At 54.6% G+C, this 16,687-nt stretch overlaps 1 protein-coding gene across 17 annotated transcripts in view; it reads left to right on the top strand.

The window, feature by feature from the left end:
• TECPR2 (tectonin beta-propeller repeat containing 2) overlaps positions 1 to 16,687 on the top strand; it is a 99,583-nt gene that overhangs the window by 37,074 nt on the left and 45,822 nt on the right. For 14 of the 17 annotated variants that reach the window (XM_086362834.1, XM_086362838.1, XM_086362827.1 and 11 more), the window contains 5 exons: positions 3,029 to 3,186; positions 10,233 to 10,545; positions 12,325 to 12,457; positions 12,886 to 13,224; positions 14,331 to 15,283. In XM_086362834.1, coding sequence (XP_086218960.1) covers positions 3,029 to 3,186; positions 10,233 to 10,545; positions 12,325 to 12,457; positions 12,886 to 13,224; positions 14,331 to 15,283 — 1,896 coding nt within the window. The remainder of the gene's footprint in view (positions 1 to 3,028; positions 3,187 to 10,232; positions 10,546 to 12,324; positions 12,458 to 12,885; positions 13,225 to 14,330; positions 15,284 to 16,687) is intronic. The other 3 variants (XM_086362832.1, XM_086362826.1, XM_086362833.1) reach the window with 1 other exon arrangement.

The raw sequence follows: 16,687 nt of genomic DNA, 5'->3' as shown, positions 1-16,687 counted from the left end.
CCAGTACTTTGGCCACCTCATGCGAAGAGCTGACTCATGTGAAAAGACCCTGATCCTGGGAAAGATTGAGGGCAGGAGGAGAAGGGGATGACAGAGGATGAGGTGGTTGGATGGCATCACCAACTCAATGGACATGGGTTTGGGTGGACTCCAGGAGTTGGTGATGGACAGGGAGGCCTGGCGTGCTGCGGTTCATGGGGTCACAAAGAGTTGGATACGACTGAGCGACTGAACTGAACTGAAAGCAAAAACAGCACCTTTGTTAACATCTCCATCATTCTGATGAGAAAGGTCTTGAGCTGTTGGGAATGTCAGGTTCACAAGAGTGGATACAGGTTTTCAGATTCTGATCTTCATTTGTGAAGATCAAGTCTTACTATCAGCAACAGATACCCTCACTTATTTTCCTTGAAGTGACAGATATGCTTTATTCCTTCTGAGAAAATGCCTGCCAAAGACCCAAGTTTGAATAATTCTAGTATTTCAAGTAAAAATGTATTTTGTGGGGAAAAAAAGTTCAGCTCCCAGCTCATACAGTCGTCCAAGTGCTCCTCCTCAAAAGAACCACAGGACTTCAGCCTCAGCCAGAGAGCTGTGTGCAGGCCCAGTGTCATCACAGAATAAAAAAACTGGTGTCTCCAAGGTCAAGAGTTGTTGGGATTGTTATTTTCCTGCATCAAAGACCTTCTGAAGGGAAATTTACGTTTTTGCTGCACATGTCCAGTGGCCGGGGGCACCATAACAGCTCCTGGAGTTTGGTGCCCTTCTCGCCTTGGGGTCCCTCCAACCCCGATCTTTCAGGAGCTCTACCCACCAGCAGTATGAACCACTGCTCCATGAAGAAGGCGGGCGAAACCTCATAATGAAAATGACTTTGACCTCAAGAAGTCCTAGGGGACCCTCAGGGACTTTGGGCCACACTTTGAGAACTGCTCTCCAGGAAAACCTGCTGTTAAGGTTTTCAGGGATCCCGTGTGTGCAGCTTCCTGCTGTCACTCCCACAGCGTGGGTTGCACCATGGGAGCGTTGCTCACGCACATCAGGAAACGGAGGGAAAAGTCGCGCAGAGAGCACTCTCCTTGTGTGCTGCTGACCCTGCTCACAGCACCCATTGTCTCGCTGTGTCTCACTGTGAGCACTGTTCCCTGAACCCACGGTAGGCAAGGTGCGGGCTAAGAGGCTGGAAGAAAATGTGAGGAGCCGTAGGAACTGCAGACACGTTTATTCTCTCCTAGCTGGCACAGCAGACATAACCGCACACAATCCTTCAGGGCTTTTCCAGGCGAAGCTTGTTTATGCTCAACCAGAGCAAAAGTATCCTGTGGCCAGGCGAGCGCCTTGTGACGCACACGCACAGTGCCTTAAGCCGTCTCGGCTGCTACACAGCTGCACAGCCACTGTTTACAGAACGTGGAACGGGAGAGCCTGACCGGTGCCATCTTGTTAATTTCCCCACACTTTGTTCCCAGCTTTATTGAGGTTCTGATCCGTTTTTAAAGACACAGGTGTTTCATGAGATTTGCAGAAAAGATGTATGGTTTTGCACAGTGAAACTCGCTCAGTCCTGTCTGACTCTTTGTGACCTCGTGGACTGTACAGTCCATGGAGTTCTCCAGGCCAGAATACTGGAGTGGGTAGCCTTTCCCTTCTCTAGGGGATCTTCCCAACCCAGGGAGCGAACCCAGGTCTCCTGAATTGCAGGTGGATTCTTTACCAGCTGAGCCACAAGGGAGGCCCTTTGCACAGTACAATGCAATGAATTTGATTCCATTATGAGCTAAGTCAAAAGTTGAAAAACTGCAGTTTGTGTAAGTAAAGGTGGGACGGAACTCTGGCCTCATGTCCATGATAGTGGAGGTAATAGGAGTTCCCCTGTCTCAGTCATGCTGGTGGTTACACACCGGTATGCATTTGTCGAAATTCATAGAATCATGTATCTAAAAAGGGTGACTTTTACTGTATGTAAATCTTAACAGCAAATCTGATGGCTACTCCCTTTTTCCCCACAAAGGTCTACGACGTTGCATCAGTATTTCTTACGCAGTTAAAGAAACAGGCTGTAGGAGAAGAGTGGCTTACAGGAGCGGATACTTGACCCAAAGACACATCATTTGTGTCAGCGATGAAGTGCCTCGCAAAGCTTTACTTGGCTCTTTAACATACTTAGTAACATTTTCATTTCTTTCTAACCTGTTTCTTCTGACCCTTTCAGTAGGCCAGGATATAATGTCCCCAGAATTACTTTGAACCCTTTGTGGAGGAGGTTGTGATGTGAACTTGATAGTTGTCACAATAGTTTTTTAGAAAGTCCCATTGTGTTCTGTTGGAATAAATAATATACATGGTGCTGCATATTTCTGCTTAGATCTTTATGGATTCTTCCTTCTTTGCACCATGTTGCAGGGAAAGAGCAAATTAGCCAGGATGGCGGTGGCCATGGCCTCTCGCTCTCACCCCACGAGTTGTAAATTCATGGTTTTGTGACAGCCGAGGTGGTTTGTAGCACTGTGCACACCCAGTGACCTATATAAGCGCCATCTGAGAAACTCAAAGGAGCGGCGAGTCGAGGCGTGTTGAGTTGCATCGTCGTTGTTGCTGTTGCGTCAGCCGGTAGAGGGGGAAGTGTGTCTGCCTTGCTGCTGTGAATGACGGATGTCTTGGTTCCTGTGGCTCCTCACATCTTCCGGCTTCCCTGCTCGTACCTCGCCTACCCTGGGTTCAGTGAACAGGGAGGTACAGAGTCACACATGTACTGAAAGCATTTTTAAAAATCATACAGAAGTTTTAAGCGTTTCTTGGCAACCTTGCTGTGGCCTGACCTAGATGGTAACCCTGACAGTTTTCTCACCAGTGAGGGCTTCTCCGGGTAGTATCATCACGGTGGGTTGGCACTGAACCCGGTGAGGATGAGAGCCTTCATTTAAGGTAGACGTTGGCAGGAATGCAGACACAGGAGGGCCGCGGGCCAGTGCCGGGAGCTGGGGGCCCTGGAGCTGGCCCCGTGGGCCTCACGCGCCTCTCTCCGCAGGGCGTCTGCCAGTCGCACCTGGTGCTGGAGGAGCCGGCCTCCATTGTGCAGCTGGACTACAGCCAGAAGGTGCTGCTGGTCTCCACGCTGCAGCGGAGCCTGCTGTTCTACACCGAGGAGCGCTCTGTCCAGCAGGTCGGGACACAGCCGAGGAAAAGGTGAGCTGCGCTGGGGTCACAGTGCAAGGGACAGGGCTCCACGTGGGTCCCCAGCCCCCCGCCGCATCTCCTGCCAGCGTTTGCTCCTCGCAGACCGCCTCCTGCACAGCTTGGCTCAGAGGTCAGGGTCGGGTGGGCGTTCCGCCTCACCCCCTCCGTGAGCCACACCACTGTGGACGCAGGTGGCCGCAGCGCTACTGGCTGTGTCTCCCGCTGTGGAGCCTAGTGAGGGGTGCGGCAGGACGTGGGCTGTGGCCCGGGGTGGGCTGTCCTGAAGAAGCGGGGCCGGCCTGGACGGGGTCAGAGCTCCTGGCTGAGAGACGACCCCTTCTACGACCTGCTCCTGGTGGAAGAACAGCTGCAAGCAGGGTTGGTCCAGCCGCATCCCTGGTGGCTGGAGTTGGAGGAGTGCCAGGGGAAGGGACAGCGCTGTCTGCAGAGGCCGGGGGTCGGGGGACGGCCGGGGTCACGGGAGCTGGGAGGGGGGTGGAGTGGAGGGTGGGGAGCAGACAGCCAAGAAGCCCGGGGGTGAACGAGCGTGGGGCTGGCGGTGCCAGCGTCTGGTCCTCTCAGCGTCCGTTATGCTGTGTCCAGGCTTTGCAGGAACACAGTGCAAGTTTATTCCTTTCTCTGTTGGCAGAACAGCCCCTGGCTGTTCACACAGTCACATCTTCCCTCAGCTTCGCCTTTCCATGTTGATCACCCCCTTAATTCCATCGACAGTTGGTCTTCTTATAACCATCATCTCCCTTTTGGCTCCTGGGAAGCCCAGCAGGACCCGCTGCTTGGGCTTGGTGGTCCTGCAGACTTGGCCAGACTCTCCCTCTGCTGGAGTTGGAGGAGTGCCAGGGGAAGAGGCAGCGCTGTCTGCAGAGGCCAGGGGTGGGGGGATGGCAGGGGTCACGGGAGATGGGAGGGGGTGGAGTGGAGGGTGGGGAGCAGACAGCCAAGAAGCCCTCCGCTCTCCCCCTCAGGTCTCATCCTGGCTTGTCTATCGGTGTCTCTCTGTGTTGTGTCTTTTTGGAAGGAAGGTGGCATGCAGAGAGAGAGACTTAAAAACCAAATACCTCCACGTGAATCGGTACCCAGCAGTCTTTGCCTTCACACCTGGCCTTCTCACCTCCAGCATGAAGCCTTAGCACCTCTTCTGACCCTCTCCTGGTGGGTCTCTGTGGCCGGGTCTTTGCGCACACTTGCCAGGCACCATCTCAGGGTGCCGAAACAGCTGAGTCCCCTTTATGTTAGGGAGCTGTGTTAGAGAAGTAGGGCACAACAGAGTGAACAGAAACACTTCCAACCTGTGTCCTGACAGCTTGTCTCTTGTCGTGTGCTTTGTTAGATCGTGGTTAGAAAAGGACCCCAATGACAACTGCCTCCCAGAGCTGCAGCTCCGGTCACCAGGCATCCCACCGGCCGGCACCCGGGGCTCAGCGGGGAGCCAGGCTCTGCCCTCGGAGATGCCGGTCTCGGCGTGGACAGTGCTCTGAGGCAGCATCTGGGTGAAGGGTCGGGTAGAGGCAGTCGGTCAGCAGAGGCCTCTGGGGAAGAGATCCTGGGCTGAACCCTCCAGTGTGTGAAGAGCCTTCCGGTCTCGGGAGCTGCCGAGGCCCTGCGTTGGGCCCGGGCCTGGAATGTTCAAGGAGCCAGAGGGGGACTAGGGCAGCTGTGGAGGGTGGGCGGGTGCTGGAAAGGAAGACTCGAGCCAGTCCTTGCCCTGAGTTATTCCAGGCCATACGGGAAGCCAGTGGGGGCTTTAGGCAGGAGGAGGGCGGCCTGAGCACGCCTGGTTCTGCACAGCAAGGAGGCAGCTGCAGGAGTCCTGGGGGCGGTGTGAAATCTACCTGGGCCCCCGGCATGAAGAGGGGTAGGGCGGGGGGGAAGGATGATTTGGGGATGAATTCGATACAGGGGGCGAGGGGAGAACAGAGTAAGGAAGGATTTCTGTGCCCTTGGCTAAAGCAACCAGATGGAGAGAGAAGCCCTTTAACTCAGACAGGAAGCCCTGGGTTAAGGTCTGGATGTCTGGATTCTCTCTCCGGCACGTTGTGTTTGAGATGCCTGTTAGGTGACTAAGCCGGAATCCCCGTCAGGAGTAACGTGTTCAGGTCGGCAGCTCAGGAGAGGGGGCTGGGCCAGAAATGAAGATGAGGTGGTCAGATGCAGGTGACACTGAGCCCCCTGGCCTGGGTGAGGCCATCTTGGGAGCGTGTTTCCCATTCAACCCTGGAGGGTCCTTCCTGGGTGTCTGCTCTGTGCCCAGTGCCCTTTACAATCTGGGGAAGACTGCTGTGAGCAAGGGGAACAAGCGCTGGTCTTCAGGAGCTCACGTTCCTGTGGGGGAGACCGACGTTAAATAAGCGTGTTCTAGAATGTGCAGCTGTAATAATAAATGGGTGGAGCTCTGAGGATGTCTGTCTGGTGTGTTTTGGCTAGGCAGACGTGTCCCCACCCTCCTGTGCAGTGGGGTCTGAGCCGATTCCTGGGAGGTGGGGGGGAGCCGTGAGGACCCCTCAGAGAAGCACAGGCCAGGTGTTGGGGCTCAGAGGAGGGGCTGGGAGCCCATCCTGTAGGCTTCACGGCCCTACTCGGCGCTGTGTTACTCCAGCGCTTGAGAGTCACGAGTGGCATTGACTCTGGCTGCCCTGTGGAGGGGGCGAGTGCGGCCACCACGGAGGCCACCAGGGTCCCGGGTGACTGAGGTGAGAGTCGGGCTCACACCAGGGTGGGGTGGCAGGGATGCTTTGAGGGCAGAGCCGATGGGTTGGCTGGCTCTGGGGTGTGGGAGGAGGAGAGCTGTCAGAGGCGGTGGTCCAGGCAGTGGGTAGAGTGTCGCTGCGGGCAGGGCGCGGTCTTCCTCTGGGGCCAGGCTGGGGTGGCGGGTGGGGGCGACGTGGGCTCAGGGCTGTGGGGGGCTGCAGCGGTGCCCTCGAGGGTGTCTGGACAGCGTTTAAAGCTCTGGGACCTAGGAGCTCTCTGATGAGTGAGTGTCACTGGCAAAGGGAGGTCTTGTGTGCCAGCACACCCCGTCTCTACCTGTCAGAAAGAGCCGTGTTGCAGCCGCTGAGTGGCCCCGAGCCATGCGCCCAGCTGGGCCTCTGATTCTGGCAGTGTGGTGGCCAGGCCCACCTCCCCTGTGGGCACTTCCCTGGGGTCTAGTGCTTAGGGCTCCGCTCTTCCACTGCAAGGGGCATGGGTTCAATCCCTGGACAGAGAACTAAGATTCCACATGCCGTGTGGCTTGGACAAAAAAACACCTTAGGGCGCAGGCCGCGGGGTTGGGGGAGCTGAGGGAGGAAGGGGGGCTGCACGCTAGGTGTGGGTGTGGGGGTGTGGGGGTGTGGGTGTCTGGATCCCTGGGTGTCTGGGTCCCTGGGTGTCCGGGGGTGTGGGTGTCGGGATATGGTGGGTGTCGGGGTGTGGGTGTGGTAGGTGTCATGTGGTTGTCTGGGGGTGTGGGGGTGTAGGTGTGAGTGTTTGGGGGTGTGGATGTCTGGGTGTCTGGGGGTGTGGGTGTCTGGGTCTCTGGGTGTCTGGGGGTGTGGGGTTGTGGATGTCTGGGTCCCTGGGGGTGTGGGTGTGTGCGTGTCTGGTAGTGTGGGTATCTGGGTGTCTGGGTCTGGGTGTGTGGGTGTCTGGGTGTCTGGGGATGTGGGTGTCTGGGTCCCTGGGTGTCTGGGTCCCTGGATGTCTGAGGGGATGGGGGTATAGGTGTCTGGGGGTGTGGGTGTGTGGGTATCTGGCTGTGTGGATATCTGGGTGTCTGGGTCTGGGTGTCTGGGGATATGGGTGTCTGGGTCCCTGGGTGTCTGGGTGTCTGGGGGTGTGGGTGTTGGGGTATCTGGGCATGTGGGCTTGAACGCAGGGTGACCAGGTGGTGGTGCAGGTCACAGCCCTGAGCCCGGGAGGGCCGCAGTGGAGCCAGCTTGGCCCGAGGGGGGCGGAGGCTGTCCTGTTAGCGGGGCAGCTGGGCCTGGGGAGAGCTGCAGGGAGTGGTGGGTGATCCAGCCTGTGAACCCCCTCAGATTGAACAGAACAGTGCGTGTGTGTCTCCCAGGCGATCGCAGCGCCCAGCCGTCTGCTTCTCCTCCGTGTCCGGTGGTAGGCCTCCCGGGTCAGCAGCACCCGCGGCCCTGGGGTGAGTGTGGAGCCTGGGCCCCCGCCCAGCCACGTGGGCTCTGGGGCAGCATCACTATCGTGCCCTCTGGTGCCTTTGGGTGTCCGGCTGTTGAGCCTGCCGTCCAGGCTGTGGCTTGTCGTCTCGTTTCCGGCTCTCTGTCTTGCTCAGTATTATTGTACATAAATTAGAAAATTTGATTGATGGTAGAATTTGATAACTAGAAATACTTCTCTCAACATTGGTGTGTCTCATAAAGGAAATGACGTTTTTTAAAGTCATGGTTGATATTTCTAGAAAACAGACCCACCAAAGTAGAGAAACTCGGTTGATTTGTGATTTTAGAATCCTGCAGAGCTTTGACCTTAAAAGTTAGAGTTTTTGTGTCTGATTCAGAATGACTTCAGCCAGCGCTAGGGAGTCACCCTGCGTGTGGGTGGCGGCCGAGTTGGGGTGGAGGGCCATTTGCCCTGGGCGGTATGTAGCCAGTTACCCCTGGCTCGGCCGCCTTCTCCCAGCCTGCTGCCAACACGGTTCAGCGGCTCCTTAGAGCAGGGCCCCGCCTTCCCTGCTCAGCTTGTCCTTCCCCAGAGGGTCATGGTCTGCTCAGTGTCCAAGGTCTAGCCTTCCACGGCCCAGGCACAGCGTGTCCCCTTTGTCTAGAGGCCTCGAGCAGCTCTTGGAGCTGCGGAGGCGGTGCGTCTCTGACACACGTCTGCTGCAGTGTGTCACATGCCGGGGCCGAGACCGTCCTCCTGCATCCTTCCTGTTGCCTGCACCACAGCTTCTCACGTGCTGTGGGAGCTCACTAAATGTTGATTAAAATGAAGGCTTTAGTCACCCCACCTGAAGTGACAGATTTTTAAGAGGACTTGTTAGTAGAAAGAAAATACTTCGATTTGGAAGTTGGATCACCAAATAGAAATAGAAATAGGAAAGGCAGGAGGAAGAGGTTATGGGCTGTCCTGTTGGAACTCTTGTGGGCGTCTCTATTGAGAACCTTGCCAGAACAAGTCACCAGAGGCAGTAATCACCACGGTGCTGACCGTGGAGTTGTCCAGGAGTGACCCACGGTGTCGGGTTGGTCTGACGATCTTAACTTCAAAGTTGAATTGATATTGTGTCCTCCGTGGACCCTGTCCAGAGGGATGCAGTGAGATGCTGAACCGCAGAGAAGCACCCAGCTGAGTTCATCTGCGTGGGGTGGGTGGGCACTGGCATGCCCCCTGGGAGTCCGTGCTGCTGTGCAGGGCTAGGGTGAGGCGGGGCCCGGCACCCACAGGAGTGCGACGGCAGAGGCAGCGGAGCATCTGGGGCCTTCAGTGTCACCGGCGTTGCTTGTCATCTTCATGGATTGTCATTCAGCCTTTGAGGTGGGAGTTGTTACCCCTGGTTTACAGATGAGGGAGCTGAAGTCCACAGCATGGAGTGAGTGGCAGGGCTGTGGGACTGCCCTGCAGCCCCGTGGCTGAGACTCTGCACTCCCAACGAAGAGGGCCTGGGTTCAGCCCTTGGTCAGGGAACTAGATCCCGAGTGACACAGCTGAGAGTTTGAATGAAGATCAGAGATCCCGATGCTGCAACTAAAGCCTGGTGCGGCCAAATAAGTATTAAAAAACAAGCCACAATTCCTTCTGCTGTTCAGAATCAGGGAAGTACTCTGACAGAGAATCAGAGGGTTTAGGATTAAATTGAACTCTTACTGTTTGAACCCTGGGAGACACGGGGGTTCGGCAGAGATGTGGAGTGGTGGGAACCCCCAGGTTGGTGTAAACACACCGGGAAAAGTTTGAAATTGTCTCTCTGACCTGAATCTGCTCTTAATCAGCAACATGGCAGTCACGTGACAGTCCAGAGTCCACTCTGAAATGTCCGTGACAAACTCTCAGACCTGTGTACCAGGAGGTTATGTGTAGACATGCTCATGGTGAGCACAATTCAAAATGAAAAAGTGGGAATAATTCAAATACTCATCAACCTGAGGGTGAATAAATCATGGAGTCCCGTATAGCAGTGAAAATGAATGAGCCCCGTGCTTTTTTCAACAAGGATAAATCTCAGAATTATTAGATTAAAAGCAAGTTGCAAAGGACTACAAATAGCATCATACTTTGTAGCACAAATTACAGACAAAAGTATGTCTGTACCAAAGTACGTAGCATTTAGGAGTAACAAAGGTATGTGGTTAAAGTGTTGATAGAAGCAACGGAGTAATGAACACAGAATTCAGTGTAGGACTCACACCTGGAGCCCAGAGGGGCAGGGACCTTTGGAGCAGGAGAACATCAACGATGCGGCTATTGGCTTTATTTCCAAAGTTGAGGGACAGGTTCTTGGGTGTACATTTTGTTATTTGTATGTTTTAGCTATTTCATGGTACTAAACATAGGAAAACAAAAAATCCCACCTTGCCTGAGGATCAGAATGGAGATTGTGGTTTTAAGAGAAGTTCTGAAAGGGCTGCCCCAGTTCTGGGCCTGAAGCTAGTTCCCTGGGGTGCTGGGCGAACCCAGCAGCAGGCGTCAGAAGGAGCAGACTTTGAGAGCAGCGGGGCTGCTCGGCCCTGGGCGTCTCTCCTCCTGCCGCTGCGTGCTCTTCTCTAGGACAGGAGTCCTGACTCCGGCCTCATGGGGCTGTGGTGAGACTGCACTGGCATGGTGTGTGTAACTGGGATGCGTGCTCCGCGGGGTGCACACTTGTGAGGCTGCTGTAGGGGGTGCAGGCAGAGGCCGTGTCCTCTGTGGGCTTGGGGTAGACCAGCGGGTCACGTCACCAAAACCCACACTGTAGAAAAGGGTTTGAAAAAGAATCAGTCTTGTTCTGGCTTAGTCCAGAAATTCTTGTTCGACTTAAAATGAGGGGTTGACAGCTAGCACTTTGACTCAGTCCGTGTCGCTTTCTTTCTTCCCTCCCTTTTCCCTTGTCATCTCAGCACTGGGAAGTTTGGTGCCTGCTTTATACCAGGACTCTGTAAGCAAAGCGATCTAACCTTGTACGCGTCCCGGCCTGGGCTCCGGCTGTGGAAGGCCGACATCCACGGGACTGTCCAGGCCACGTTTATCTTAAAAGACGTCTTCGCCGGAGGAGTCAAGCCTTTCGAGCTTTACCCACGCCTGGACTCCGCCGAGCGGGGAGGGTGCAGCTCACCTGAGAAGCACCTGGGGCTCGTGTCGTGCTTCTTCCAAGAAGGCTGGGTGTTGAGTTGGAATGAATATAGTATTTATCTCCTGGATACCGTCAACCAGGTGAGCAAAGGGATGGCACCGCACCTTCTTCTAGAGGCAGGAGGGTGTGCACAGGCCTCCTGCTTCCTCTCAGGGTGGAACAGCCTGGGTCCTGTGCATCGCCTTTTCCATTGAGCTGGTCATGGAAACCAGGTGTAGATTTGAAAAAATATTTGCTTTAAATATTCGTAGTCCTATTCCCTACTAAGAAAGTGTGTGTGTGTTTTATTTAAGCAGAAAAGTAAATGTTCTCTATCGTTTCTTTGAATCATGTGTTTTATGGCTACCAAATTACCGTGAGCGTAATGAAATCAGATCAAAACTCAAACATTAACAGAAAGAGTGAGACAGGGACCCACTCCCCAGGGTTTCCCCAGGGTGAGGCTGAGCGAGGCAGGGGGCCTTTCTCTAGCTTTCTTTCTACCCTCTTCTTTTACCCTTATTTCTCCTCCCGAGTGGAGCTACTTCGTGCCATTTTTCCCCCACTTTACTTGATGATGTATTTGGACACCTTTCCAGCATTATTAAATCATGGTTGGAAACAATTTCTGTTTAAAGTAGGGTGATGAGATTATTGCCAATAGAGATTGCTTTAGGATTTTTTTTTTTAACTGTTCAGTTTTAGTATATTCTTTGTTTAAAAGTTTTATTTATTTTTAGTTGCACTAAGTCTTTGTTGCAACAGGGGGCAGGGACGGGTGAGTTGGCCTAGGGAATCACCAAGGTGCCTTTAGCCCTGAGTTTCTCTTCTTAAGGAACGTTTGAAAGACATTTTTGTGTTCTTCCCCAGGTCTAGAGAACACCGCTTTTCTTTTTTCTTTGGGTACTCTTTGAACTTAATGTGCACTTACTAGTTGGTGGGGTCAAGGTATACTATAATGATACATCAATTCCTCTCTTCTGAACACTCACCCAAAGCTTTCTCCAGTAGGTGTAATTAACTTCATTTTGTAGGTGGAGAAGTGGAGCCAGAGAGGCGGGGCATGAACAGACAGTCTGAACGTGGCAGCACAATCAGAAGCTTTCAGACTGCTGTCAGGATTATTTAAGAATTAACAAAGGACTTAGACCCATTTTCTCCTTTGCATTGAGCTAGTCTCTTATTTGCTGTTGACTGAGAAGCAAGAATGTTTTTTAGTCAGCGAGGGCTCAGGGTTGTCCTGTGTTTTGGGTGCTGACGGCTTTCAGATGCGTTGGAGGAGTCCTGTCTCCCTCCTCGTTCATTCACAACCGCAACTCGCAGTGCCCGCCTGAGCTCTCCTGCGGGAATCCGCATGGTGGGGGCTCTAGACCTGCCAGTACACGTCCAGCCCAGGAGAGATGGGCCGGGTGGGGGTTAGTGTAAAGGGCTGTGAGCTCTGAGAGTCTGGGCATCGCTGAGGAGGGCCCGCTTGTCAGGGACTCTTCCCGAGGAGGTGGCATCTGAATCTAGTTGAAACTCCCAGTGACCTAGGGCCAGGGAGAGAATCCGAGTGGAGGGCATGGCATCACGGGGTCAGGGCCAGGGTCCGGACTGGCCAGTGGATGCGCCTGCAGCAGGGTGGGCGTGGGAGCACAACCAGGGCCAGTGGAGAGAGCGGCCGGGGGCGGGGAGAGACTGCAGGCTTGGTCCCAGAAAGGTACTGACGGGTACTCAGTCACCATCAGTCAGGTATTACCTCACTTTGGGTTGAATTACTCCCAAGTTTCAGAAAGTCATGACAGCAAACAGCAGCTATTTGACTTCTTTGGATTCCAATGTGTTTGTACAGATTGAGCTATTATCATTGCCTGGTTTTGTGATTTTCTTTTTCTGGACAGGCCACAATTGCTGGTTTGGAAGGATCAGGGGATATCGTGTCTGTTTCCTGCACAGAAAATGAAATATTTTTCTTAAAGGGAGACAGGAACATTATACGAATTTCAAGCAGGCCTGAAGGACTAGCGTCAGTAGGTTTGTATTTGTTATAAAATGTATTTATTACAAAACTTTGTTATAAAACGTATGTAATTAAAGTTTATAATGTAGAAAACTTACCACTTTTATTTACCCATTAAGTGATTGTAGCTTTATCTAAATGAGTTATTCAGAGGGAGTTTCCTTTGATTCTTAAGAAACAGTTTATGATACTTTTCTTGAAGATCACCTATTTTCAGTCAGGGTCTCACATTTGCTGGAATCGTTTCTGTGGGTCTGTAGGGTTGGGGGTTGAGTGAATAGGAAGGGGAGCTCAGCACCCGCCTGAGTAATCTCCGTCTGATGCTCTGAGCCAGCCTGTGGGATCGATGTGTAAGGCTTTCGAACACTGAAGTCTGTCACCTGGGACACGTGTTTTACCTTTAATAATAAGAGCACATCATCTTTCCCCCCGATAACCACAGTAAAACCAGCCTCTTTACCAGTGCGGGATGGCCTGGAGACATCGGTGTGCGCAGAGCAAGTCCACGGGCCGCGTGCGGAGAAGCCGCCAGCGGCCACGCCTTCCGAGACGAGGCTCCGGGGCTCTTCGGTGGCCAGCTCCGTGGCCAGCGAGCCCAGGAGCAGGAGCAGCTCGCTCAACTCCACGGACAGTGGCTCTGGGCTGCAGGCAGCCCCCGAGCTGGGCAGGGGCGGCCCACTCACCTCGAAGAGATTCAGCGTGATCAGCTCGGAGGACTTCGACCAGGAACTAGTGGTGAAGCCTCTCAGAGTGAAAAAGAAGAAGAGGACGAAGAAGACAGGTACCGTCCGCGGGAGAGCGCCTGGGGCCCCCTCCCGCCACGTGGGGCCTCTCACCAGCCTGGGGTCGGGGGCTGCTCGCCGAGAGCACAGGCAGCAGTGTCTGTCCTCCTCGGAGGAGTTTCACTGTGAAAGCTTTATCCAGTATTTAACACAAAGTGTTATACTTTTAATGCTTAAATTAAAAATTTGGTTTATTCATGTATATCATCTGCTGGACCAGAGAGTCTATGAGCTCAGAAGGAAAGCTGTGGGAATCTTCAGATGCATCACTTTATGTCTAGTGTTGGGTATGTCATCAGATACGGGATTTTTTTTTTTTTTTTTGGCCATGCTGTAGGGCTTGTGAGATCTTAGTTCCCCAACCAAGGTATGAACCCATGTCCTTGGCAGTGAGCTTGCAGAGTCCTAACGACTAAATTGCCAGGGAAGTCCCCAGATATGAGATTTTAAAATCGCTTCCTTTTGACTGCACTGGGTCTCTGGAGCCGCGCCCGGGCTTTCTGGCGGCAGGGACTAGGGGTTGTCACCAGTCTGGCCTCCTTGCAGAGGCTCCTCGTCGCGGCTTACAGGCTCCGGAGCCCGGCCTTCAGTCATTGTTGCTCTGCTTGGTTGCCCGGCGGCATGTGGGATCTTCCCGGACCAGGGATCAAACCCACATCCCCTGCTTTGGTAGGTGGATTCTTAACCTACCACCAGGGAAGTCTCAGATACAGGATTTAACATGGAATTTTTTTAACTTATTACTTACTCCTTGATGCTTATTGAGCCTCTCTACTAAAGGTCGCTACAATATTGAAGGAAAATGTTATCAGATGCTTTAATATTTTAATAAGTTCAAAAAATTGTTCTGTGATCCATTTGTTCCTTTGTTTTTGCTTAGTTAACATTTATTGAAGGAAGCCTCAGAGCCCATCATGTGTACAGTATTTGCATTCATTTAAAACACCCCCACATCGGGATACTTTGTACTTGAGGGATTTATTCTTCACCAATTACAGCTCCTTCATTTAAGACGCCTTTTTCCTTAAGCCAAGTTTTTGTTTTTTAGCTCGCGTCTTGCCGCTTGTGTGGCATCCTGCCTAACCCTAACCGTTCTTGTTTCAAGTCGAAGGTGGGAGCAGCGCCACGGGCCCCAGCCCCCTTGAGCCGACCCCCGGCCGTGAGTGTCCTGGGGACAGCCCCCAGTCCGTGAGCACGGACCTGCCGTCTGCAGCCTCCAGCTTGGGCAGCATCGTGGACCGGACCAGTACAGGGTCTCCTGACCAGGAGAGCAGTCTCAGCAGGGAGGCCAGTGGTGTGCTGCTGGAGTATAGCGACCCTGAGGCATTCAGTGTCCTGGAGGTCCCCCTGCCCGCCCCTGACCTGCTGAACGGAGGAGCTGAGGGGAGAACTGAAAGCCCCCTGGGCGACGGCGAGGGTGGGACCGAGCCACCCTGTGGGGCGGGGAGTTCCTCCTGGCACCCGACGGAGTTTGCGGAGGACACTGAGGACATCGTGGAGCTTGAGGAGGAGCCTCAGCCTGCGGACAGTGGGCCGGGCAGCACAGCAGAGGCCCGGGGGGACGGGGCCGTGCAGCCTAACGGCCCCCCGGGTGCTTTCTCAGAAGCCTGCCTCCTGGACTCGGCGCCGGAGCCTTCCCACCTCAGCTGGGCCCCCAGTGCAGAGCAACGGCTTCCGGGGGCCACGGCTGATGAAGGCAGAGCTGAGAAGCCCCCTGAAGAGCAGGGCTTCCTGACGCACATGGGAGCCCCCCACAACCTCAGCCCAAGTCCCCAGCGCACCGCTCCTGACGCTGACACGGGCCAGACGGTGGTCGTCACTTCCAAGCGTGACCTGGGTGGGGGAGGCCGACTACCTCCCCGGACCTCGGCCGCCAGCTCCCAGGAGCAGCCCCCACGGGACCAGGTGCTGACATCCAGCGATGAGGAGGACATCTATGGCCACGGGCTGCCCTCTTCATCCTCGGAGACGAGCGTGACGGAGCTGGGAGGGGGCCGCTCCCTGCAGGACCTGAGGCAGCTGGGCACGGACGACCCCGGGCTGCTCAAGGCCGATCAGGTACGAGGGCTCCTTCCTTTAGGGAAGTCGCTGGCAAACTGACACTGGGAAGAAGTTACACTCCCACTGTCAACCCTGTGAGCCAAGTGCTGGAGGCCCAGATTTGAGGGGACTCCAGCACAGGGGTCTGAAATGGCCTGGGCTCCTGCTGACCTGCCGTTCCCAGTCAGTAAGCAGCAAGAGCGGCCTCTCACCATTGATCCTGACCCAGGAGGGCCAGTCCAGCATGGGCACCTAGTGTTCATCATCCTGGAGAGTGGCTGGGTTGGCCGGGGGCCACTCCAGGAACCCAGTGGGCAGAGGCCCGTCCCCTCCTGGAGGAGAAGGCGCAGAGCAGGCCGGAGGCCAGCACTCCCTGCCCCCATCTCCTCAGACGTGCATCTCTTTGACTCAACATCGGTGCCAAGGTGTGACGGGTGTAGAAGGGAGCTGTTCCCTTCGGAACCTGAGGCAGCTGGGCACCGATGACCCTGGACTCCAGGCATGAGAGCTGCAGTAGTTTAGGTCCCGAGCTCTAGAGCGCAGGCTCGGTAGTCTGGGTCCCCCGGGCTCTAGAGCGCAGGCTCGGTAGTCTGGGTCCCCCGCCCCCCACCCCCGCCCCGGGCTCTAGAGCGCAGGCTCCGTAGTTTGGGCCCCTGGGCTCTAGAGCTCAGGCTCAGTAGCTGTGCCACATGGGCCTAGTTGTTCCTTGGCACGTGGGATTTCCCCGGATCAGGGATCAAAGCATGTCTCCTGCACTGGCAGGCGGATTCTTTACAGGGAAATCCAGCAAGTAATTATCATTAGATGTATTTGGATTCAAAGCTGTGTACTGTACCTCTTCTTGCTGTGTGGCTGTGAGGTGTGGCCTGTGGGTGAACCTATAGCCACGTGTGCCGTCCCCAGATGCCTGTGGAACCTCTGTCCCACCGAGGCACAGCATTGGGGCAGCACCCACAGGGGTCAGGTGCCACACTCAGCCCTTTACAAATTCAACTCGTTTACTTTTCTGGAAACAAAAACCGCAAGCTCTAGGTGCTCCCATTTCACTGGAGGAAGTGGAGCCTCAGACACTTCGTTGGCTTCACAGGATCAAGTAGCAAGTGGGGCCAGGGTGGCCCTAGGGTCCCCTCTCTCAAACTTTGGTGCTGTCTGTCCTGCCTTGAGAGCAGAACCTCGCACTTACTTGCTTTAAGACAGCGTGCCCTTTCCCGCAGTTTTCTGTGCATTTGCCCTTTCTTGAGTGCCTTCGGCTGCCAAGGTCTGCGTCTGGTGCTGGGACACTGCAGTGCTTGTGACGGGCAGTCCTGGGTCCCAGAGTCCAAGTCAGGGAGGAGCCAGATAATCTGCAGATCCTCCTAGTGGAGCAGGACTTGGGCGCTGGTGATGAGCATAGGGCGGAGAGGGGGTGGCCACAGGGCCCCC

The sequence above is a fragment of the Bos grunniens genome, chromosome 21 (genome assembly GCF_055505025.1).
Source record: "Bos grunniens cultivar Pamir isolate PY7600 chromosome 21, Bosgru_T2T1.0, whole genome shotgun sequence".
NCBI lineage: Eukaryota > Metazoa > Chordata > Mammalia > Artiodactyla > Bovidae > Bos > Bos grunniens.
Note: the sequence above shows the minus strand (reverse complement) of the source record. Positions and strands in the feature narration are given on the sequence as shown.